The sequence below is a fragment of the Adiantum capillus-veneris genome, chromosome 8 (genome assembly GCF_014529385.1).
Source record: "Adiantum capillus-veneris isolate H3 chromosome 8, ASM1452938v2, whole genome shotgun sequence".
NCBI classification, from domain to species: Eukaryota; Viridiplantae; Streptophyta; class Polypodiopsida; order Polypodiales; family Pteridaceae; genus Adiantum; species Adiantum capillus-veneris.
This window is the reverse complement of record NC_140938.1, coordinates 132,583,111-132,606,974: the sequence shown is the minus strand read 5'-3', so window position 1 is coordinate 132,606,974 and position 23,864 is coordinate 132,583,111. Positions and strand designations below refer to the sequence as shown.

General features: G+C 44.5%; 1 protein-coding gene across 1 annotated transcript in view; it reads left to right on the top strand.

The window, feature by feature from the left end:
- The window catches only part of LOC147452983 (uncharacterized), a 47,426-nt gene extending 28,943 nt beyond the window's left edge, over window positions 1-18,483 (top strand). Inside the window, exons 9-10 of the mRNA XM_086518534.1 lie at window positions 17,838-17,903; window positions 17,992-18,483. Coding sequence (XP_086374660.1) covers window positions 17,838-17,903; window positions 17,992-18,102 — 177 coding nt within the window. The 3' untranslated portion in view covers window positions 18,103-18,483. The remainder of the gene's footprint in view (window positions 1-17,837; window positions 17,904-17,991) is intronic.
- The last annotated feature ends 5,381 nt before the right edge of the window (window positions 18,484-23,864 follow it).

The following is a 23,864-nucleotide window of genomic DNA, read 5'->3' as shown; positions in this document are numbered from 1 at the left end:
ATCAATGGCTGCAACTCCTCCCTGAATAACACTGCCACTCCTCCTGATCCCTGCCCTTTGCGCTCTGATCGTGTCTACTGTCTATAGGCAGTCTCCCATCTATATCCACTGATGTGAGGCATAGACTGCCCATGGGCCTGATGTGTCTCAGAGTAGAAGACGATGTCTCTTCCCCTGAAACTATCCTCAAAGGCGCCCACATCAAGTCGCATAGATCCATTACAATTCCACGTGACAACTTTGAGGGTGGTCCCACGGGTCTCGCACCGTCATGTGGAGCGCCGCTCTACAATCACAACCCGGCCATCTCTGGAGAAGGCCGTCTTTCCCTTCTCCCTTGCCGCTTGAATCTCTGGCATTACCTCTCTCATATGCGCAAGTTGTGTGAGAGTGAGGTCATCTCCAAGGAATATGCCCGTTTTCTTTAGTGTAGGACGCTTCTTCAAGAAGTCCTTCTTTGCCTCCATGGATGGGAAACGGATGATTAGAGCTCTCCCTTTTGAAGTCTCCCCATTGCCTTGTGTCTTCTTCCCCACCCTCCATGCCTTTGTATGAGTAGCTTCACTACCCATCATGCGGAGAAGTTCTTCAACTTCCCCTTCCACATCATCTCAGTCTTTTAGACCGGTTACTCTTATATGCAAAGCTCTAGTTTTCCTTCGTTGTTCTTCTTCTAGAGTCATGTTGATGATTGTAGGAGTGGGGACAGATGTGGTTTCTTTCCCCTTGCCTTTCTTAGCGACTTCTATCCACTTCTCGGTCTCATCCGCCTTCTTTTGCGTCTTCGTGATCGCATCCATCCACGAAGACGTCTTTACCATCTTTTGTTTCTCCTCCTCTTTGATCATCCGTACTTGCTCTTTGATGACCTTGATTTCCTCTACTACCGAAGGCTGGAATTCCCCCTCCTCTAGTCCACTACTCGCTCTATCGGCAAGTTCTCGCTTGAGAGCCGAGACCTCTTCTTTAAGTGATTTGGAGTCCTCCTTAATTGCTTGTAGCTCTGCGTGCAGGTCCTCTTTCTCTTTCTTCCACTGCGCGCCTTCGTTGAGAAACATTTGAAGAAGGTTGGCCTTCTCTTTCCACCATCCCTCCATATCGGCTTTCCAGCCTTTCATCTCCCTCTCCATTTGTGTAATCCGCTTGTTTGTAAGCACAAAAGTTGCCTTCGGATGGGGCTTACATACCGGCGAAGCAGTCATTACGTCCATCAAAAATAAAAAATACAATCTGCCCTTTCTGCCAAGTCAAACCCCCTATGTCCACATCACACATACATCCCTGTCCCGCATGATGCATACATGTGTGTTCCCCATATCAATCATACATTTTTGATTTTCTGCAAATTTCTGCAATTTCTTGTCAATGCTGCAAATTATTTAAATCTTGAGATTCTGAACTTTCCCTGCAGGAAATCTGAAAATGTCCGCACTGTAATGCACCTGCGGGTTTGAGGGGGGGGGGGGGGGGGGGGGGGGGGGGGGGGGGGGGGGGGCGCAGTTCAGACGCTAGTAATGCCGTGTGGTGGGGGGTTGGGGGTGGCGGCGCACTGTCACAACAGGGGGGGGGGGGAGGGCGCAGTCCAGCTGAACAGCAGGGTGCAGCCCAGGTGGCGCGCAGGCAGCAGCCAGCAAGTGGCGCAGGCAGCAGCAAACAGGTGGCGCGCAGGCAGCAACAAGCAGGTGGCGCAGGTCAGCAACAGGCAGTTGGCGCGCGTCAGCAGCAGCAGTCAAAGAGAGAGAGAGAGAGAGAGAGAGAGAGAGAGAGAGAGAGAGAGAGAGAGAGAGAGAGAGAGAGAGAGAGCGCACTCTCTTATTAGTATGTTTAGACACCATGCTATTCACAGTTGATACTGACCAGTCTCAGGGGATTCATGCTAGATTGACATATGATGCCACCTCTCCGCACCTTGTCCTTCCTGGAGCTCGATGGGAGGCCATTAGAGTAGTTGGCTCCCGCAGGAAGCGTCGTTGTGTTGACCCCCGTTTCACTTCCGCTGATGCTGCACTTTGGAGGCTTTGGGTGTGGGAGGGTCGTGCCCTGTCTCAGCTTTATTGGGACCCAGGAGAGTGGCATTGGCCTCACTTTGAACCCACCGGTGCTCCTGTATCCTTCTTTGAGTACACTGTCAGGATTGGACGGTTAGCATTGATGAGACAGCAGCCAGAGCAGCCTACTCGTATGCGTTTCTGGTTACATTCAGGCCTCTCCCATGCCTATCTACAGCAGTTTTGGTCCGCCATCTGGGATTTACATGCGGCTCGTCGTATTTCTTTTTTCATGTGGATGATTGCACATGCGGGGCTTCCAGTTGGGACTTGGCTAGCTACTATGGGTCATGATCCATTATGGACTCGCTGTCCTTTGCGACTACTTGAGTCACCTACACACTGTCTTTGGTCATGCTCAGCTTCCCATGTAGTGTGGCTTGCAGTTTGCTTTCTGCTTAGCAGAGCAGGTGTTCAGCATGGATTACTTGGGGATCTGTCTCATGGTTGATGCCGATGCCCGGCCCCCATCTTTTCTACGAGGGCTCAGATACAGATCCAGCCTTTATGCTTACCTTGACTGGTTATCGGCGAGGGACTTTGGCTATGCTACCACATATTGCTTGGCAGGGGGATTCTCAGACACGTGATGAAGTTTTTTCAGTCATCACTAGTATTACACTATGGAATGTTTGGAGAGCTCGTATTCTAAGTGCGGCTCCACAGCTCCTTCAGGATACCCTCACTGCCATTTGGCTGGACATCATTCACACCTAGCTCCAATGCTCGGTCTATGAGAATGCCAGTAGTGCGGGCAGACCTCTCCACTGTTGGCTGCTCTTCTGTCTGTTCTTCTGGGTGTACATTATCCAGTGTAAAGAAATCTGTGATTTGTCTCTGGGGTTGTCTCTCTTCAGCTCTCCCAAGTAAAGTTTCTCTATGCATGTGTAACTCGAGTAGATATAGCACAAGACATCTCTGATCCTCATAACTCATGACCCTAGATAGAGGCCCAAAACCTTCTCTGAATAGACAATGAAAGCAGCCTCGTATCTCATAGTACCCTGTGCCATGACATATGTAATGTACCTTTGTCTCTGGCTCTAGATGGCATAAGCGGCATATCCTGTTATCTGCTGGTGTCCCTCTGTATCTGCCAGTCTCAATCTTGAGCTAATGTGAGGACGTGCGTATCTGGCCAATGGCACAACGCAAACCATGAGAAAGATGCGTGTCCATATAGCTAGGTCGAATCACAAACCCATCCCCCGTGAGGTGGAGAAGTTGCTCTCTATAGAAAGCCATCTTTGTGCCCAACTCCTGTATCGGCTCTATCCATGTCCTCCTCGTGTCCAGCTGGATCAGATCCTGACGAATGAGTCTATTAATCTCTACCCGTGTCAGAGACCTCAAGGGTACCTGTAGAGAGTATTGAAAAGGAGGCAACTTGTCCATGGTGGGTGGGAGAGAGAGAGAGAGAGAGAGAGAGAGAGAGAGAGAGAGAGAGAGAGAGATGAGATGAGATGAGATGAAATGTTATATATTAACGTCTTTAAAAGGCCAAAGTGACCTATGAGACCATAAAGCTACAATGTGGTGGATCTGATACAAAGTCAGAGTAACAAAAGTAACAAAATGACAATAAAAATACTATGCTATGGAATCCTAAATTGCTAGGCGTGAACTAAGCAGCTAGCTGGGATAACTAAATCACAGGAGATCCAGCATCGGTCGTTGGCGGATCTCATCAATCTCCTCCATGGTCAGTGGTTTGACCGGGCGTCGTGCATGTCGGGCCAAAGTGATCCGGATCCTCTGATGAGAGAGAGAGAGAGAGAGAGAGAGAGAGAGAGAGAGAGAGAGAGAGAGAGAGAGAGAGAGAGAGAGAGAGAGAGAGAGAGAGAGAGAGAGAGAATTATCGTCCACGAAGGTCAGATATGACCTATGGGATTGAAATCAAACCATTATAAGGATTCATTCTAAGTGAGGGGGTCGTCAGATACGTCTTAGTTAAGGCCTAAGGGTCCAACGAGGGTTGAAAACAAAAGAGAAGATAAGATGATCAAAACCTAAAGAGGGGTAGGTGAGGGGGCCGGTTTGGGAGTTCGAAACTCTTGGATAATGGCTTTACTTACCTCTTCGATAAACTGCCCATTTTCCTGCAAACCAAATCTTAGTGTCCTTGAGAAGCCTCGATTGTTCAAGGACTTTGATTCGGTCTGTCTTGGTCTTTAGACTTTGACAAATAAATAAAATAAATACCTAACAACCAAAATAAATAATGGGATCGCATTGGATAGTTCACTTGAGATGCCATAACTTTAACACCCTCTCTGCAACTCATAGTGGACATAAATGGTGAGACCAAGTCGTCGATGAAGAAGCTACCATGGACACCCAAGCAACACCTCCTTGTTGGATACACCTCGGATTTGCTACCTCCAACTATGTACCTTAGAAGAATGCCATCTTGAGCACAAGTTGTCTTTTAGCATATTGAACTATAGACCACACTACGTTTAAGAAAAGAATCCCCATTTGTGATTTGTGAACATGTCACTTCCAAAATATTCCAAGATATTGAAATGTGAAACACATCCTGTCCATAATCCGGCCAACAACATTGGATTGGTGCACTCATCCATAGTGTTTTAGATATGTTTGATTGGTTCCTTTGCGAGATGCATGTGCCTTGAATTTGACCCACGTGTTCAAACACCGATAACTTAGGCTCCAAACTATTTATATGGAGTATTGCTTGCCCCTCTCTGCCACAATCCTCTCTCTGGCTTAAGCTAGTGGCGGCAACGGTCTCCACTTAACTAGAAGGCGGGAGTCCTTGCCAGCGTAGTCTCCACCACACCAACAGATTCCTTACTTTCCTTCCTTGAGTCATTATCATTGCTTTCCTCATTATGCTTGCTTTTTCCTTTGTCCTTTGTAGAGCCTTTGTCTTTACCTTTGGATTTGCAATCTCTAGATAAATGACTACGCTTTTCATAGTTGTAACAACGGCTATTGGACTTCTTCTGGAATCCGAAGCAGCAAGTGCTTCCACACTTTTGGCAAAAATCTGAATTTTGCCTTGAGTTATTAACATGGCTTCCTCCTCAATCAGAAAAGAGCTAAGATCATCAAATCCAGCTTTTGCTTCGTGATTTCTAGCCGAAGTGTCCTAGACACCGTTTCGTACACCTCAAGCAACTTTGTGAATACCAAAGCAGCTAATTGACTAGTCAGTGCACTTTTCATAGCCGCTAGTTGATCATGAATAACTTTACCCTTCATAAGAAATGATTGCAAAGACTTTTGGGTGGAAACTTGATGGCAAATAACTGTCGAAGAAGGGTGACTGCTCTCATCGTAGAATCTCGATCAAACGTTTCAATGAGCTTGAACTGTCAAAGACGGGCACCACGTGCCAATAGAAAAGAACAAACTGAACAGACTTTTAGCACTTAAATAACAACTGAACTGAGAGAGAGACAACACGCGACATGGAGTGGTGGAATTCCACCCCAGAGAGTATTGGCCCCAAACCTTGGCGCCCCTTTCGGTATTTCTTTATATTGCATCAACACAATACAAGCCGGTACTCCAGACTCTGCACCCTCTCCAGGAAGCATGCCAGAGAATGAGCCCTTAGCACATATTTAAAGGCCCTTGGCTAATGAAAAGTAGTTTACATGAAAAGCCTTCAAACTCAAAAGCTTTTGGGCCAAAAGCAATGCCAAAAAGCTGCCAACGTAAATCACGGAATCCCGTACAACTGCCACGTCAGCACTATCAGCGTGAAACACGAAAATCTGTACAGTTCTGCCACGTCATCATGTCAGCGCAATTTCCGGATTTGTGTGTGTGTGTGGGTCCTGCTTTATTTTAATCCTTTATGTCACTTGGGGACCCCATTGGATGGGGTCCCTATAAGTTGGTAGGACTTCTTCTTCTATTACTTGTTCTTCTTAGGGTTTAGGCCACTCGGTCGGCATCTGCAAGTTGGCTTTATTCTTCAGGGCTTTGACACGTCAGCAGTTTGTGACATCTCCCCTTCTTGAAAGAGAGTAATCGTCCGCGATTACAACATATCTGCGAAACAACTCAAGCTAGCTCAAAAATTTCCTAGGGTCATTCCGAGGGACAATCAGTTTGCTCTTTTTGTCAAGGAGTTAGCTTCTCCTTTCGGCTCTTTTGATCAAGGAGTTGGCTTCTCCTTTCGGCTCTTTTGATCAAGGAGTTGGCTTCTCCTTTCGTCCAGATCGGAACTCTTGATATTCCGGCGTAGTAAAATTAGCCATCACACCCAGACCGCACTGATCTTCCACGGGTGTCTTGATGCACTAAAATTACATACCCAGGCAATCTCATCCAATTAGGAATGTTCAGTGGTTGGCACATCACAATCCAACACAAATGCTCACATATGCATGTTACAAGACATAGAAACATAAAGTTGCCCGACGAACACTCCTCCCGCATAACCTAGCAAGGTCCGGGCCGGGAGATATTCAACGACACCCTCATCAGTCCTCCCGCATAACCTAAAAAGGTTCGGGCCGGGAGATTTAGAGGCCTTTTACAACCAAACGCCCCCTAGACCGCAGCCTGCGTCGTTTGGAGGTGCTGAGAGTAACCACTGCTCAGACTTCTTAATACTCCTCCTGCATAACCATCCAGGTCCAAGCCGGGAGTCACAACAACTCTTTTCAATCATTCTGTCACGTGACACATCTAACCCTTTGTGTACATGGACAAGCTACTTCATGACAAGGGTTCAATTCAGTTCAGTCAGTTTAGAATAGGAAGTGTTCTCGCATTTTTGTGAGTCTGTTCGCAGACCGTGCATGTCCAGACATTTAGAATAGATGTATCCTCTGGTTGCACACAACATGAACATCAGATTTCCATCAGAACCCATCAAGAGCATTTTTACAATGCATAGACCTATTTTCCCTATTTTTGGCATTTTTCACTTATTATTTTTAAGTGACTTTTGTTGGGAACTAGGTAGGGCAATTTTGCAAGGAACTATATAAGAAAACCCTAACGCTAGCATTTCAATAGCACCTTTGTTCAACATGCACCTTCTCAGTAGGACCCCCACAAGAGACCCTAGCGTTTTCTGCATCAACAGCAAGGCCTAGCGTTTTTGCATGACAGACCAGCCCTGGCGTTTTGCATAGCAGATCAGCCTTGACAGTTGCAGAACAGCAGATCAGTCCTAGCGTTATCAGGTCTCCACAGCAGGACAGTTTTCAGCCCTAGCGTTTTGCATCAGTGACCCCTTAGCGTTTTGCAGATTCTCCGCAACAAGATCCATTGTAACACCAGCGTTTTCAGTTTTCAGCATAGACTCACTGCAGAACAAGTCCCAAACCTCGCAGATCTCACCTTCCCACAACAGATCCTCGTTGCACGGTCAGATCCAGCGTAGTTTGCAGTTTCAGCTCGGAATACGCAGATTTCAGCATCTGCGTTTTCAGCCCGTCATTGTTGCATCGTCTCACCGCCATCGTCATCAACATAGAGTCAGAATTCAGCAGATAAAGATTTGCAGATTTCAGCCCTTAGCATTTTCAGATTTCAGCTTGTCTCATCGTCGTCGACATCGTCAGCAAGTCCAAGCATTGTAGAGATTTGTGCAATCAATAGTAGACCGCTCTCGCCATAGAGAGTGGGGCCTTCGGAGGAGGGTTTGACAACATTCTGGTGTCGTATTCTTCTCTCTCTATCTCTCAGTCTCAGCACCTTCGTTCACAGTGATCACCACTTTATTTGTGTCCATTTACTCTCTCACTGAAGGAACGAAAGGCTCTCCCTTCCGTAAGTAAAAGGAACCCTTGAGCACAGTTCGGAGCACTCATCTTGAGGAAAGTTCAACATTCACTATTGCTGCACCTAACATTGGTATCAGAGCTTTGGCAGTGTTCTGTATTACTCAAAGAAAGTACCACAAGAACCACATAATTTATTTTTTTGCTTGTTGAGGTCGCACGTAACCCAAGTCCTCTTGGAACTCTCATGAAAAGAAGAAATGTTTGCATTCAAAGAAGTCACATTCCATGTCTCTTCCTTGGCATAACACAGTATCCGAAAGAGCACAAGAAGGATTGACCATCAAGCATAGGCATTTCCATTGTGTTTTGCCACAATTGATAGATTTAGATCAGAAAGTCACGATTCGATCTCATTGTTTGTGTGTGTTTGATGGACGGTTTGGCACTCCGTCACTTTGTTCTTCTGCATTGCATGCACAGTTTTTTCGAAGGAATAGTATTTTTCCAGTCACTTTACATGGAACAGGTATATTCATGTTTTTGTATTGGAAGCGGTTTTAGGAATTTTCAGCCTCGGAGATTCTTGAAGATGGTAAACGCATGACTATAGGCGAAGTTGAAGCATTGAAGGAGCCACATATGACTTTGTGTCGCTTTCGGCGCGGCCCAAAGAAGCAAGCGTTGCAGACCTTTATGAAGTTCAAGTATCGCATGACCCACGCATTAGAGTGGGCCGACGAAGAGTCCTTCCCAGGATTCATCCAGACGTTGTTGGCGATCTCCCTCGACGCCATACAGTTCGGTACCAGTACGTCACTTTGAAAAGGAGGGGATGTCACGTGACACATGTAACCCTTTGTGTACGTGGAGAAGCTACTTCATAACAAGGATTCAGTTCAGTTCAGTCTGTAACTGACTTGGACACTCCAAGTCAAGAATCAACCGCGACAACACCAAATAACCACTTCAAAACAGTTCACAGTTCACAATAGATTGACACTGGCCCGGCGGAGTTCTGTGCCTAGAGATATTGGCCCCAAAGACTAGTGCCCCTTTTGGTATTTCTTTTTGTATTAATCAAAGTTCAAGTACAAGAGTGGTTGGGTTTCACTCTCAGACTCTGCGTCCAGATGCTCTGCAGAGTGTGAGCCCAAACCATGTATTTATCTGTTTACAAGGGATGCCAAAAGCAGAGCCCTAAAAGCTTAAAATAAAGCAAAGGTTCTTTTCTCTGACAAGCTCTCTCTTGAGCTTCCCAAAATAAAGCAATTCTAAAAAATAAAGTAGTCCCAGCATAGCAAAAGCTGCCGCAAGAGAAATCTCACGTAAAAAAAACTGCTCGCAAATTCCGCGTCCGTACTGTTGCCACGTGGCATTTTTGTCGTCAAGGAATTAGGGTTTCTAGTAGTTAGGGTTTTTGGCAGAAATTAGGGTTTGTTGGTTTTAGAGTTAGGGTTTCCAGAATTAGGGTTTCTGCAGACAAGCATTCATGTCATCCAACCCCAAGCAAACGGCAGCCACGTCATCACTTTGTGACACAGTCAGTCTAGAATAGGAAGTGTTTTGGCACTTTTGTGAGTCTGTTCACAGATCGTGCATGTCTAGACACTTAGAATAGATGCATATCCTCTGGTTGCACACAACATGATCATCAGATTTCCATCAGAACCCATCGGGAGCATTTTTACAGTGCATATACCTATTTCCCCTATTTTTGGCATTTTCCACTTATTATTTTTAAGTGACTTTTGTTGGGAACTAGGTAGGGCAATTTTGCAAGGAACTATATAAGAAAACCGTAGCAATAGCATTTCTGACAGAAGAGGCAGCAGGAGCATCTTTGTTCAACAGACACCTTCTCAACAGGACCCCCACAAGAGACCCGAGCGTTTTCTTCATCAGCAGCAAGGCCTAGCATTTTTGCATGATTGACCAGCCCTGGCGTTTTGCAGAACGGTAGATCAGTCCTAGCATTAGCAGTTCTCCACAGCAGGACTCTTTTCAGCCCTAGCATTTTGCATCAGCATGACCTCTTAGCGTTTTGCAGATTCTGCGCGACAAGATCCATTGCAACACCAGCGTTTTCAGTTTCAGCATAGACTCACCGCAGAACAAGTCCAAACCTCGTAGATCTCACCTTCCCAGGTAGATCCTTGTTGCACGGTCAGATCCAACGTAGTTTGCAGTTTCAGCCCGGAAAACGCAGACTTCAGCATCTGCATTTTCAGCGCGTCGTCGTTGCATCGTCTTCACCGCCGTCGTCATCGACATAGAGTCAGAGTTCAGCAAATAAAGAGTTGCAGATTTCAGCCCTTGGCATTTTCAAATTTCAGCCCGTCTCGTCGTCGTCCTCATCGTCGTCGACATCATCGGCGAGTCCAAGCATTGTGGAGATTTGTGCAATCAATAGTAGACCGCTCTCGCCATAGAGAGTGGGGCCTTCGAAGGAGGGTTTGACAACATTCTGGTGTCATATTCTTCTCTCTCTATCTCTCAGTCTCAGCACCTTCATTCATAGTGATCACCACTTTGTTTGTGTCTATTGCACTCTCTCACTAAAGGAACGGAAGGCTCTCCCTTCTGTAAGTAAAAGGAACCCTTGAGCACAGTCCAGAGCACTCATCTTGAGCAAAGTTCAACATTCACTTCCGCTGCACCTTACACATTCAATACTCCCCTCGCAAATAGTCACAAGGGTCCGGGCCATGAGTATGAACAAGCATTCTCAAACATCATTTCTCACTACTCCACCCGGGAGTAAAATCACCAATCATTGAAACCAGTATTAAAACCAGAGTCAAACAATTCAAATCGGCACCAAGACAAGTTAAAAACAGATACCATCCATTTCAAACAAAGGCTTCCTTTTCTGTTTCTTTGCCTGCGCTCAAGAAGTTCCGGCTAAGTCCTTATCCTTGTTGGCCTTTTCTGACCCCTATCACGCCTCAGGAGCCGTTTTCACAAAGGGATTCTTCTTCTGCTGCCCTTCTTTTTTGTTGCTCGGAAACCCACTGTCCTCTCCTTTCAACAAGGCAAGACCATTGTTAGCAACTTCCATAAGTTGGGTGAGGGTAGCCACTCTGTTCTTGGTACAGTAGTCCCGAAGCCCTTGAGACAGTCCACAACAATACTTCTCTATCTGCTTTGTCATTGGCACGAATCTGCAGGAGGTTATTGAGAGTAACGCTTTGCAAAACCTCTGATTGTACTCCAGCAAGCTCTTAAAAGTAGCTGAAGTAAGCTGGTGCCAATCTGTCATGACGTCGGCTTCAAATTCATTTGACAGCCAAGCAAATACAAACATTTGCTTGAAGTAGACCCATGTGGCGGGTGCCTGTCCTTGCATTAACAATGTCGTCCACCATGGAAGCGCATTGTCTTTCAAGAAAGTGGCAGCTTTCCTGACCTTAGAGGCCTCTATAAAATCCCCTCCTGCGTAAGCTGTATCAAACTGCTGGAGGAAAGTAAGAGCCTTTGCCTTATCCTCGAAGCCGCTGAAAGTGCGAAACTTTACAGCTGTACCACCTTCTTTGTAAGCTTTCGGCTTTTCCAGCCCCCAAATTGTCATAAGGAATTGTCTGCAACATGGGCACTATAGTAGGGATCATCGGCACGTCTTGGCCATTGATATTTTGTGTCATAGGTGCCGTATTTGGCTGCTGTCCAGAAAAACCACCATGCCAAAATGACCTTGTGGCACCCCAAATTGGCCCTGGTTGCTCTGAAAATCTTGCTGCATGCTCATGCTACCATACATGGGGTTTGGCATCATGCCTTGCACACCCCCAAACACTGTTCCTGTCATGTACGGTTGGCTTCCAGGCGCATAACCAGCCATACTCTGGAACACAGATCCACCCCCAAAATACCGAGGATGTACCGTGGGTGGTGGAAAAACTGGATGCATTGCCTAGTAACCGGTTCCCTGTCCATTCAAAACAATATGCGGGCTCTGAAAGGTGGCGGGCTGAACTGGCATAGCCTGTGAAATAGGCGTCCTAATCACCTGTTCAAGGACGGGAGGAACCTGTTTTGGAGCCCCTGACTCCGCAACATGCGAGTGCTCCTTATTCTGCTGAGACACATGAAGTACTTGGGCTTTAGCTTCAACAAGCTCTATCACTAGCTGAAGGAATCCCAGGAACTTCATCTAGCTCTGTTCGCGGTGTAGGTTGCCTATTTTGATGTGGCACTGGTGGCGCTTGGAAGAACTCTATAAACCTTGGGTTCTGCACCAGTCGCGAAAACACATTCACCGCGGCAACTAACTGAGTCCTGAACGCATCATCCTCAAGTTGCCTAGTCATAAAGCCCTGTACTGGAGTAGCATTCTCATTAGGAAAAGGTGCAGACAGGGGTGGCCGTGAATTCTCGCCAACCTCAAACACCATAAGAATTTCTTGCTGTCCTACGAAGAGGACCCCTCTTCCATAATGCCTTTCCCTTTGTCGGCCATAGTGTAATCCCGCGTTCTTGTACTCTGTGTCTTTACCCAAAACAACCAAGGTTCACTTCTTGAGGAAAAAGTGATTTATATCCCTGCAACGGAACCATGAAACCGGCTTGTAGGGCGGTAGACTTTGGCTTTCACTCGAAAATGTTTACTTTAGACACACACAGAGAGAACTTTGGAAAGGTAACCTGCGATGGGAATTAACACTTAAAGCACACACAACTCGGAAGCTAGAATGCTCCGAGCACACCCTGACAACCTGTAGGCCCCAAAATTGGCGCCCCTTTCGGTATTTCTTTATACTTTAAGAGGGTAAATTAGAAGAAGAATCTTGAGAATTCTTTACCTATATCCAACTAGATACCACGTGTTCTGGCGAAATTTCGGCAGTATAACAGCCCCAAAACTTGCCCAAAACCAATTCCCCTGTTGGTACCCCTTTACCATTGCCCCCGTGTTGAGTTAGGTCTGTAAGCACATGTCTTTATTCTAACCCTTGTTCCCGTTTTTTCTCCCACATTAAATGATCAATTTAATATGATAAAATTATTTGGGGTGGTTAGATATTAGATTTTATGACATTCAACCTAACTTATCCACTCGTGAAAGATTTCACCTACTATGACACAGAGTCTATCTAATGGGTGGTGGAGTTTAAAATGAGACCATAGGCCGACACTACGCCACGAACGCCACAATTTGTTTACTCAGAACATTTGCCATAATCGGACTCCAATCAAAAGGAAAGTAAGAGAGTTTTAAATCTGGAAGAATTCTTAGTATGGAATTTCCCGTACAAGGCTCTACACATACAATTGATAGATCCCAAGGTCTCATGCTACTGACACTTGAATTCCATCCCACAAGTATAAAAGCACATGGACACACTTCCCACCATAAAAGATCCATACCAACTATACTTGTTTGAGAAAGTGACATCAGAACAAATGAAGGTTGATCATGATGTTGTACGAGAAATAGATCGTCTAAGTCATCAATCAAGATGGACAACAATATATTGCCAGCTACAATACAAAAACAACAAGAACATCGACATACAGTCATTAAATACAATATCACTGTTAGCCCATTACAAAGACCTCAGACATGACAAGAGCTTAATTTCATAATTGCAACCCTTCCCATCCTCCATTTGAGATTTACTTTGCGCACGATGGACAATTTTTTTCTAGCTCTTCTCAACGACGGTCAAGCCACACAAGAAGCCCTTAGTAAATGGTGTTCAAAACACAACCCATGCACAAGGAAGGGTGTTGAAGAATCCCTTCAAGGATGGATTCTCATGAGTATAATACCTTTCTATATGAATTCCATAAATATTCATCATTGCGTCAATGTGCTGTGATGTCTACCCATAGTAGCTAGAGTCTCAAAATGCGAAATGGTTTCAGAGGCTTCCAAAGGTTTCGGTCCATGTTTGAAACGCGGTTCGAGAGGTTTCACGAAAGACTCCATGATAAAGGTTAGCAGATATACATGGCACTAAATGTGTCACAAACTGGTGACGTATCAAGCCATTGAAAACATGAACCGACTTGCAGATCCTGGCCGACGGCCCAAAAGCTAGAAGTAGAAGTTTCCACCAGCTTGCAGTTCCTCGCTGAGTGGGGCATACATTTAAAAAAGAGAGTTCCAAATGACTAAAGAAGTTTTTACCAACGTATGGGACCCCGTTTGATGGGGCCCAAGTCCCTAGGACTTTAAAAACAATAAAATAAAGCAGCCCACACATACTCAAAGGTATTCAATGTAAAGGAGATGACAAAAAGCTCTACGAACAAATTTTGCAATTCATGCTGACAAATTGTACGGATTTCCGCGTTCTGCGTTGGCTGTTGTTGACGTGGCAAATTGTACAAACAGCTTCCTAGCACTAGCTTTTGGAGCCCAGGTGCTTTTAAAACAAATGCTTTCAATGTACTGTTCTTTCAAGGCCAAGGGCCTTCAAATATGTGCTATGGGCTCGGTCTCTGGCATGTCTCCGCGTGGGAGTGCAGAGGACAGAGTACCCGCTTGTACTGTGTTGCAACATTATAAAGAAATATTGATAGAGGCGCCAAGGTGTGGGGCCAATGCTCTTGTGGGGTGGAACTTCGCCACTCCCCGTCTCATGTGTCGTGCACTCTCTCTCAGTTCAGTTGTTTTGAAGTGTTTAAAGTTGTCTTGTCTGGTCTTTTCCTTTGGCACGTGTTGCTTGTTCTGTTACAGTGGTATCATAGCTTCAGGCATGTGCTTTTCTGAAAGCATATTGGTCCCTAAGAGCAGACAGAGCAAGTTTTCAAAGAATCTTTGTGTCCTTGCCCCGGACTTACTAGCCACTCCCACCCTTAGTCCATCGCGCTCGATCCCGTCTTCATCACTCTGTCGTAAGGGGCATAAGCCATAAGGAACCCAAGACCACTAGCGTTTATAGATTCAACAGAATATCTGCATCCCCAACAGAATCTTCTGATGCTGCAAGGTTTCCAATAATTTCTAATGATGCCCTAGGTGGTTCCTCCTCCTCCGGCACCAGAAAGTACAGGAGCTTCCAACCGACAACCTTCCTAGCGGTCTTTTCTGATTGAGGGACTCTTTAGGCATATGGTGCAGCCATTTGACCCTGATCTAGTGCAACCGCCGTTGCCCCCACCTCCCCCATCACCACCGTCACCAGGTTACAATGGTTGGAGCCTTATGAATACCCTTACTATCTGTAAAAGGGGTATGCGCCTAATCAACTGAAGGATTGCAAAGATGGCGGCACGGTAGTCCAATTTTTCACCATTTTCGGGGTGAAAGATTGGAAGAAAGCATTGCAGTTCCTACAACAATTTGACAACATCTATGCTTTGGGGAACTATCCAAAAAAATCCAAGATGTCTCGAGTAGCGGAATTTCTTAAAGATAATGCTATGCAATGGTATCGCGACACAACCGCATGCTTCAAGGACTTGGCAAGCTTTCAAGACAAAATTTGCACGCAATTATATGACTTCTCTCTTTGAAGGCGAGATCTTGTTAGAATGGAGCAACTTGAAAACGCTTGCCATAGAGACCATGGATGACAATAACCAAAGGTCTCTTGACATATACATTCCGGTGTCTTTAAGTTCATTCCCTTGGAGGACTAGTGCGAGCAATACACCATTGGACTACCATCACCATTGCAGGAATATTATTTGTCCAAGTAAGCCTCAACCATGCAAGAGCTTATGGACCATGCCGCGGTCGGCTACAAACCCATGAAAGGAAAGCTGGAGTTTGCCATGGAAGCAACCCCGACCACTAACCAGAACTCTCGGCAACAACGACCAAATCCTTGGGAGTCTCGTGAAACCCAACCTCAAAGGCCTCGTCACACAGCGTCAACGAGAAACCTGTTACAAGAAGGCAGATGCTTCGAATGTTTTCAAATAGGGCATACATTCAATACATGTCCTCAACGAGCCTCGACGTCTTCATAGCAACATTTTACTCTGATGGCAAAAAGATCCCCAGGGCCACCTCCGGCTAAGAGAGCTAGACCCGCTATTGGACTAGTCCTTGATATTTATGGCATAAACCTCGAGAGTACAAATGAATTGTGTAGAGCTTATGGCAATGTCAACAACTTAAAAGCCTTGATCTTTTTTGACCCTAGAGCTACAAAGAACTTCATCCATCCAGAATTTCTGAAGCAGATGGACTTTGACTATGATGTAGGGAGACGAGAAATTGAAGCAGAGTTAGACCCAGAAGGTGGTACCTCTCATCGGTGCGCTTCCGGTGACCATACACGGATACCATGGAAAAGCCGATTCCCACATCATGAAGTTAGGCATGGTACCTCTCATCGGTGCGCTTCCGGTGACCATACACGGATACCATGGAAAAGCCGATTCCCACATCATGAAGTTAGGCAATTGCGACGTTCTCTTGGGCATGCCTTGGCACGACAAGAATGACGCGACCCTCTAGATCCGGAACCGTACCATTACCCTGATGCAGAAGGACAAGCCAGCCATCCTCAAAGTTCGATTGGCCGAAGTAAAACCTGAATGGATTATTTGGTTGTTTAAATACTTTTGAACTTTGTTTGAGAAAATACTGTTTGAAATGGATTGTATCTGTTTTAAGCGTGGCTTGGTGCCGATTTGAATTGTACTCTGGTTTTAATGCTGGTTTCAATGCTTGGTGATTTTCTCCTGCTGGGGAGTAGGAAAAATGCTGTTTTGGTAATGTTTGAACCTCGGAATGACACAGACAGGATGTCGGGGAGCGTTTCATTGTATGCTTGAAAACCTCGGAATGATGTAGACAGGATGTTTGGGGAGTGTTTTGTTGTACGCTGAAAAACCTTCGAACGACGCAAATAGGATGTGTGGGGAGCGTTTGGTTGTATGCTTGAAACCTCCAAGCGACGAAGGTTGCGGTTTGGGGAGCGTTCGGTTGTATCAGTCCTCTGAGCTCATGGCCCAAACCTTTTTAGGCTATTTGCGGGGGGGTTTACGAAGTAGTCATTGAGTAGCTTCATACCGCAGACCATCTGTCTCGGGGGAGTGCTTAGCAACGTTGTTCGTTGTCTTGTAACATGCATATGTGAGCAATTGTTTTGCATTGTGATGTACCAACCACTGAATATTCCTAATTGGGTGAGATTGCCTGGGTATGCAATTATTAGTGCATCAAGACACCCATTATAGATCAAGGCGGTACCCGTCCATCCTTAAAAGTGATGGGCAAGTGCATAGGCAGTGTGTATCCAGTCTTAGTAGATCAAGACATCTGTGAAAAGATCGACGCGGTCTGGATGTGACTGCTAAATAGGTTACCATAATCATGATTTGTATCTTAGACCCTCGATAGAAATGTTATTGATCAATGACAAATGACTGTGTAGAAGTGCTGGATTTGTGAAAGTCTAGTGCATGGGTACATAGTTTTACAGTTCTTACAAGATGGGGGACTGTCACAAAGTGATGACATGGCGCGCCCAAATGGAAAGAACTGGCCGAGAGGACAAGAGAAACTGAACCCAGAAGATCGGCCGAGGGGTCTTAAGGGATTAGGGATTAAAATCCTAACCCCTACCAACTTATGAGTACCGGCCAAGGGGCCTAAACGCAAACGTCAAAAGCTTGAACCCTGGCTGAAGTTTCCGTAAATTGCACTATGACGTGGCAGGCTGTTTCTGCGTTTTGCGCTGGCAGATTTGCAGTCTTTTTGCACGGGCTTTTCGGAGCAAAAGCTTTTGGGTGTATTGGGCATCCCTTGTACTGTTTGTAAGGACCCTTGGGGCCTTATTCTTGGGAGAAGAGGACCCTTGGGAGTTGTACCTAGGCGAAGTATTAATAAGAAATACCGAAAGGGGTGCTAGTCTATCTAATCCCTGCTCAATTTAAGCAGGGATTAGATAGATGGACCCCTTCCTTCTTCTTGTTGCCAGTATTTCTCCGGGCCGGGATGGTAAAGAGAGGCAAAACCTCTCTCAGCTGTGTTAATCCAGGCAGTTTCACATTCTTATGTTGTTCGAAATTGCTTCATTTCCTTGCAAAATGAGGCACTAGTACAGTCAATAGTCGCACACATACATCGCTGAGAGTTACATCTCTTTGACTTTCAAACTTGGGTTTTTTGCAGACTGTAGAAGCTGAAATTGGGAGCATGAATAGTCAGTTCGACTTCGGAGCTTTGAGTGAAGGCTATGTAAGTGGTAGTACAACATTGATTTTCTTTTTCTGTCTAGATTTGTGACAACTGGAAAAAAATGGTTGATGGCTTTTTTGTACACTAGGTAACAATAACACCGCTCGGTTTGATGATGAATGCTGAAGCAGAGGTTTTTGATTGGGCATCACAGTGGATATCCACGGCGATCGAGTTTACTGCAGCTTCTTCTCTATAACAATGTTGCATCATGTTAAACAGTTTATTAAAGCCACATAGATTCTTGATATTCAATTTTGAGATAGGCGCATGCAAGGCTGCCGCTTATCGCCTGCGGTTCCAATTTCTAGCTAGAAGAAGCTTAGAAATAGGCTCCGCGGTCGCATTTCTCTGCTTTTATCTTTCTTCACGTGGGTAGTTATCTCTTCATTTTATTGGTACTACATATTTGTGAGACTATCGAATTGGGAAAACCTCTAAATTATACATTTGTGGAAAGACAGAGAACTCTGTATTACTTGGTCATTTGAGAGTTGTTGTTTTGCTCCAAGGTCCTCTGTTGTGTATGTACTTGTTCTCAGACGAACTTCAAATAATATGCATATATGACTTGGTGTGACGACTACAGTTCCAGGTTATCTGGTGCTCAGATCTTAACTCTTCTAAAAGTTAAAACTTGCTCTTTATAAACAGTAGATTGTTAGTAGACCTTCTATCGAACAGGCCCAGTGGGATTAAGACTAAAAAATTGGGTGTGTGTGAGGGGTGGGTGGGTAGGTCTGTATGTGTAACGGGGGTTTGGGGGCAGAGAAGAGGAAAAGAGGGAGTTAACTGAGTGCACTGCCCAACAGTTTTTCTCTACGCCGTACTGCTCTTCTCTTGCCTGCATTTACAGCTCGCTGCTGCATTTGATGACTTGCCACCACTGTCACCCACCTTGCGCCAGATCTGGGCTCTTGTCCATCGGCATTCCTTTTTGCTTCCTCCTCTTGTTTTCTGTTTTTGTGGTGTGTCCATTTGTCTTCTTTTGTGTGCGATGTTTGTTGCATGTGCTGCTTGTTTCTTGTGTTGTTTGTTTGTGCATGGGATGTGTGTGCCTGTGCCCGTGCATGGATGTTTGTTTTCCCTTGTTTGTGGAACAGGTGTTGGTCTTGGAAGACATTTGGGTGGTTGAAGATGGGGGAGGTTCTTTGCCTCTGCATTCTCAGGATGCTTATTTTTTGCAGGCTGGAGCTTCCGTAGCTTTATCGAGTTGGTGATTCTTGAAGGCTCTCTCCACAGTGATCAGGATCTTTAGTACAAGCTGTTCTCTTCAATGTGGATGGTGGTTTCAGGTTTTGCCAATTGTTAGTATTGGAAAGTCGCAGGAGGTTGCTTCTATGGTTGCTGCATCGCTTGGTGGCCGAAGATTGTCCCAAATAGGTTCATGTTGCATTGCTATCATCTCATCACTTCTCAGATTTCTATTTGGCCTTGTCTACTTGTATTTGTATCCCTTCTACTACACCTTTGGTTTTTCACCTCTTCAGCTTTGTACTACAGGATTATTTGGTGGGTTTTTTCCTCCCTCGGTCGTATCTTGTCATTTGGGTTTGGCTGTATTTTAACTCGCTTTTCATGTCATACAGAGGGTACGAGAGAGAGAGAGAGAGAGAGAGAGAGAGAGAGAGAGAGAGAGAGAGAGAGAGAGAGGTGTTAAGCATATAGCCTTGAACTTGAAATAGGTCTAGTTCTGTAGCCAAGAACCATGCAAAGGATTTGTTTAGTTCAAAACTTGCCTTGGGGTGGTTGGAGAGGGAGGAGAAAGGGTGAGGGTGAGGTGGAGGGGCGAGAAAGGCCAGGTAGAACAAGCGGTGGAAGAGTTCTGCACAGGTTCGTGATCGTAAGCTCACTGATGCTTTTTGACAGCTGGATCATTTGCTACTACACCTTATGGTTAGAAGATTATGGCTAGACCAATGTTTTAACTAGATTTGGAATCCTTTGTGGTGATCATCATATTGTATTGCTCTGGTGGCCACATCTTTTCTTTTCTCTACTCCAATATTAGGTCTCTCCAATCTTGGAAAATTGAAAGGCCTTTCAAAACATCAAAAGTGAATAAGTGAAGGGTGAGTTTATGAATGAAAAAACCCATGAAAGTGGAAAGTCAAAAGACTCTTTGTGTTTATATAAAGAGAGATGGTCGAGTGCATATTACTACATTCGAGGTCTTCTTTTTTATCTAGTGTTTTCTTCCCTTTAGAGTGTCCTTGCACCATGTAAGTAGTAAATATATTTATTTTGAATCCATTAGAATACCTTTTATTTAGAAAAACACGAGTTCAATACATTTGAATATGGATCCGTGTTATTTGGGAGCTCATTGATGGGCTTTTTGCTATATTGGTGCTTTTGTAACGGCTTTATGATTGTTTAAAAAGGCTTCCTAGGAATGCCTTTATGCTCTCTTTCTTCTAAAGTACCAATGGTCTCCTAGTTGGCCCACCACTTTGCAAACATTTTTAGTCCACTTTTAAAACCTTGTTCATATGGTTTTAGGATTTATATGGTTTGTTGCTTTTTTATAGCTTGTATGTTTTGTTGATGCACTCTTTTTTTACCATGTACATGTTACTATATATATGTGGTAGTGATGTGTCTGAACACACACTTTAGGACCACCGGGACACTTTTTTCCACTAGGAGGTTTTTTCTACCGTGCATTGTATATATGTCCATCACTCTAGGGGTATCTTTCCATTGCACACTAAGTAATACACTCTGTAGTGTGTCTTGAGCTTCCTTCGTCTTCTCCAAGTTGTGTGTGTTTTTTTGCAACCCTAAATTGGCACCAGAGCATGTTGCGTTCTCTTGGATTGTCGCCATTAGCTCCAACATATGCCTGCTCACTTTCGTCGATTTCTGTGAGCTTTGGCGAGTGTGAACATGTCAACAAATACTGTGGGAAGGCTTCTAGAGTTTGTCTCCTTAGATTTCTGATTCGAGCTCATTTTGGCCCTCGTTTTCACCACAAGCAGTAATACGTAGGTTATTTAGCCATTTTGTGCAGAATTTTTGACAGTGCCGTTTTTTGCATAACAGATCCCTTACAGTCTTCTACGGTTTGTGATATATAACGTGTGTTGTTCTTGCCTTGTTTCTCCTCTTTTCGGGCAGTTCTCACATTAGGTGCAACATTCGCCATGGTTGACAACAACACAGATGTGTTCAAGATGTTTGTTGTTGAGGATATAGATTGGATGGGCACAATTACCATATGTGGGCTTACATGATGCAACATGTCCTTGTGTGGAAGGGCGTTAAGAACATTGTGCAAGGCATTGATATACGTCCTGGCTCAAAGGATGTAAACGATGTTGAGGATGTTGTAGGGTTTGGTGGCATGATTGATGCTGCCAGAGTTGCTTTGCCTACGGTTGAGCAAGCTCGTTGGGATTTACTAACAGCAGTGTAGCCACTTCTCATGATTCTTTTGCGAGTGATAAATCACATGTTCCTAATGCTTCTGTTGGCAACAATTCGTCTTGGAATTTTGGTGATCTGAACATGCTTTCATTGCTGCTCAAAGAAAAGGTGGTAACAACAATGTAGCCACTTTTCATGGTTCTTCAGCGAGTGGTAAATCACCAGTTCCTAATGCTTCGTTTGCGAATTCTGGTGAAAAAGGAAAGAAGATGCTGTGAAAGGAGACTGTGATGTTGATGCAAAATGGGCTTTTAGTGCAAAGTGCACTTATGATCCTTCTGTCTATGATGCATGTTTGTCAGTTGTTGTAGATGCTCATGTGGTACTTTAAGAGTGGTGCTACAAAGTACATTACCTATCATCGTGACTTGTTTATATCTTTTGAGGATGTCCTCATGGAATTCAGTCATTTGTGCCAACAATGCCTCTTCTCCGGTCAAGGGAGTTTGAAAATATTGTGCTAATTGCTGCAAATGGCAATTCTTTCACACTTGTTGATGCACTTTATGTATCTTGGATCAAGAAGAACCTTTTGTTTGTATTTGCACTTGCTAGACTTCGTCTTGTAGTCAAATTTGTGGATGACACATGTATAGTACATGATCTCAGTTTTGGTGATGAAATTGTTGCATCTGGCATTTTATGCCGTGGACTGTATAAGTTCATTGTTTACGACAATTGTAGACATAATTTTGCAAATGCAATTGTGGATTCTAAGACTATTTCATATGCAAAACTTTGGCATGCACATTTTGGGCGTCTGAATTTTACCAGTTTACTGCGTTTGCAAAAATGTGATATGGTTACTTCTTTGCCGCCCTCTTGAAGCACCTGTTAAACATGTTTGTGAAGGCTGTATTTTTGGTAAGATGTAGCGTTCCAAGTTTCCAAAGCACGGTTCAGTTAGGGCCACGTGCAAGTTGCAACCCGTGCATAGTGATATTTGCGGGCCCATGCAAACTCCGTCCTTGGGCAATTACCTTTACTTTGTGACTTACATTGATGATTAAGCTAGGTATGCATGGCTGTATCCGCTCAAAGCGACGTCCGAAGTATTTTATGTGCTTCAAACAATTTCTGGCTATGGCTGAAAATGTCTCAAAATGTACTATGGGCACCCTCCGTTCCTATCGAGGGGGGGAGTATATGTCTCATGAATTTAATGTATTTTTGGCTAGTCGTAAAACACCAATGTACAGTGGCGTATACACCTCAACAAAATGGTGTTGCTGAGAGAAAAAATAGATTACTTACAGAAATGGAACGATGTATGGTCAAAAGTCGAGCTTTGCCGCATTCGTTTTGGCTTGACGCCATCATGTGTACCACTTATGTACTTAACATGTGTCCTACAAAAGCTTTGCAGTCTATGACTCCATATGAAGCATGTCATGATAGAAAGCCTTCTATTGAGTATATGCGTGTTTTTGACTGTTTGGCATATGCTTTGCTGCCACAAACGCAGCGCAGGAAATTGGATGATAAGGTTGTCAAATGTATTTTTGTTGGTTATAGTGTTGAAAGCAAAGGTTACAGGTTGTATCATGCGCAAAAAAGTGTATCTGGGTCTCACGGGATGTTGTGTTTGTGGATGATCCTATTCAGCCCTTGATGTCATGTACTAGAGACAATAATGTAAGCTCACATGACATTTATGACACTTTGTTGCCTCTTTTCAGTGGTAGAAGTTTGAATGTAAATTCAAATGAGGCAAATGTACATCCTATGGGGGTTTCTAAAAATGTTACAGATCAGCCTATTATTGATACAGATGTACATGATGTACTTGATTGAAAGGGATGAGAATGAGCAGGCTAGAGGTATGCCAAAATGGATGGTGCATACTTGCGTAACAGTAAATTGGATGCACCTTTGTCTAGTCGTACTCGTTCAGGTCCTTGCCATGCATCGTATGCATCAGATTGTTATGCTTTGGCTGTGTCTAGCTTATGTGATGTTGAGGAACCTCTGTCTTTTGATGAAGCACATAATTTTGAAAATTAGATGGTTGCCATGCAATCAGAATATGGTGCACTTATAGAAAATGACACATGGACTTTATGTGATTTGCCTCCTACCAAAAAGGCCATTAGTACAAAGTGGGTTTACAAGTTGAAACGCAAGGTGGATGGTGAGATTGATCGCTATAAGGCTTGACTTGTTGCAAAGGGTTATGCACATAAAAAAGACATAGATTATGAAGGGACTTTTTCTCCCACTTGTCATATGACTATTGTGCGTTTTCTATGTGCATTGGCATCTCATTTCGGTTGGGATGTATATCAGTAAGACATTGTTACTGCTTTCTTGAATGGTGACATATTTGAGGAAGTTTGTGTAACGCAGCTTCGCGGTTTTGTCAAGAAAGGATAAGAGGATAAAGTGTGCAAATGTAAGAAAGCTTTGTATGGGTTGAAGCAATCTTCTCGTGCTTGGTATGAGAAGGCCATTTGGTCAAACGAGGCTTTCGTAACAGTCCAACAGAAAACACATTGTATATAATGCATGAGGGTGATGTACTTCTCATTGTGG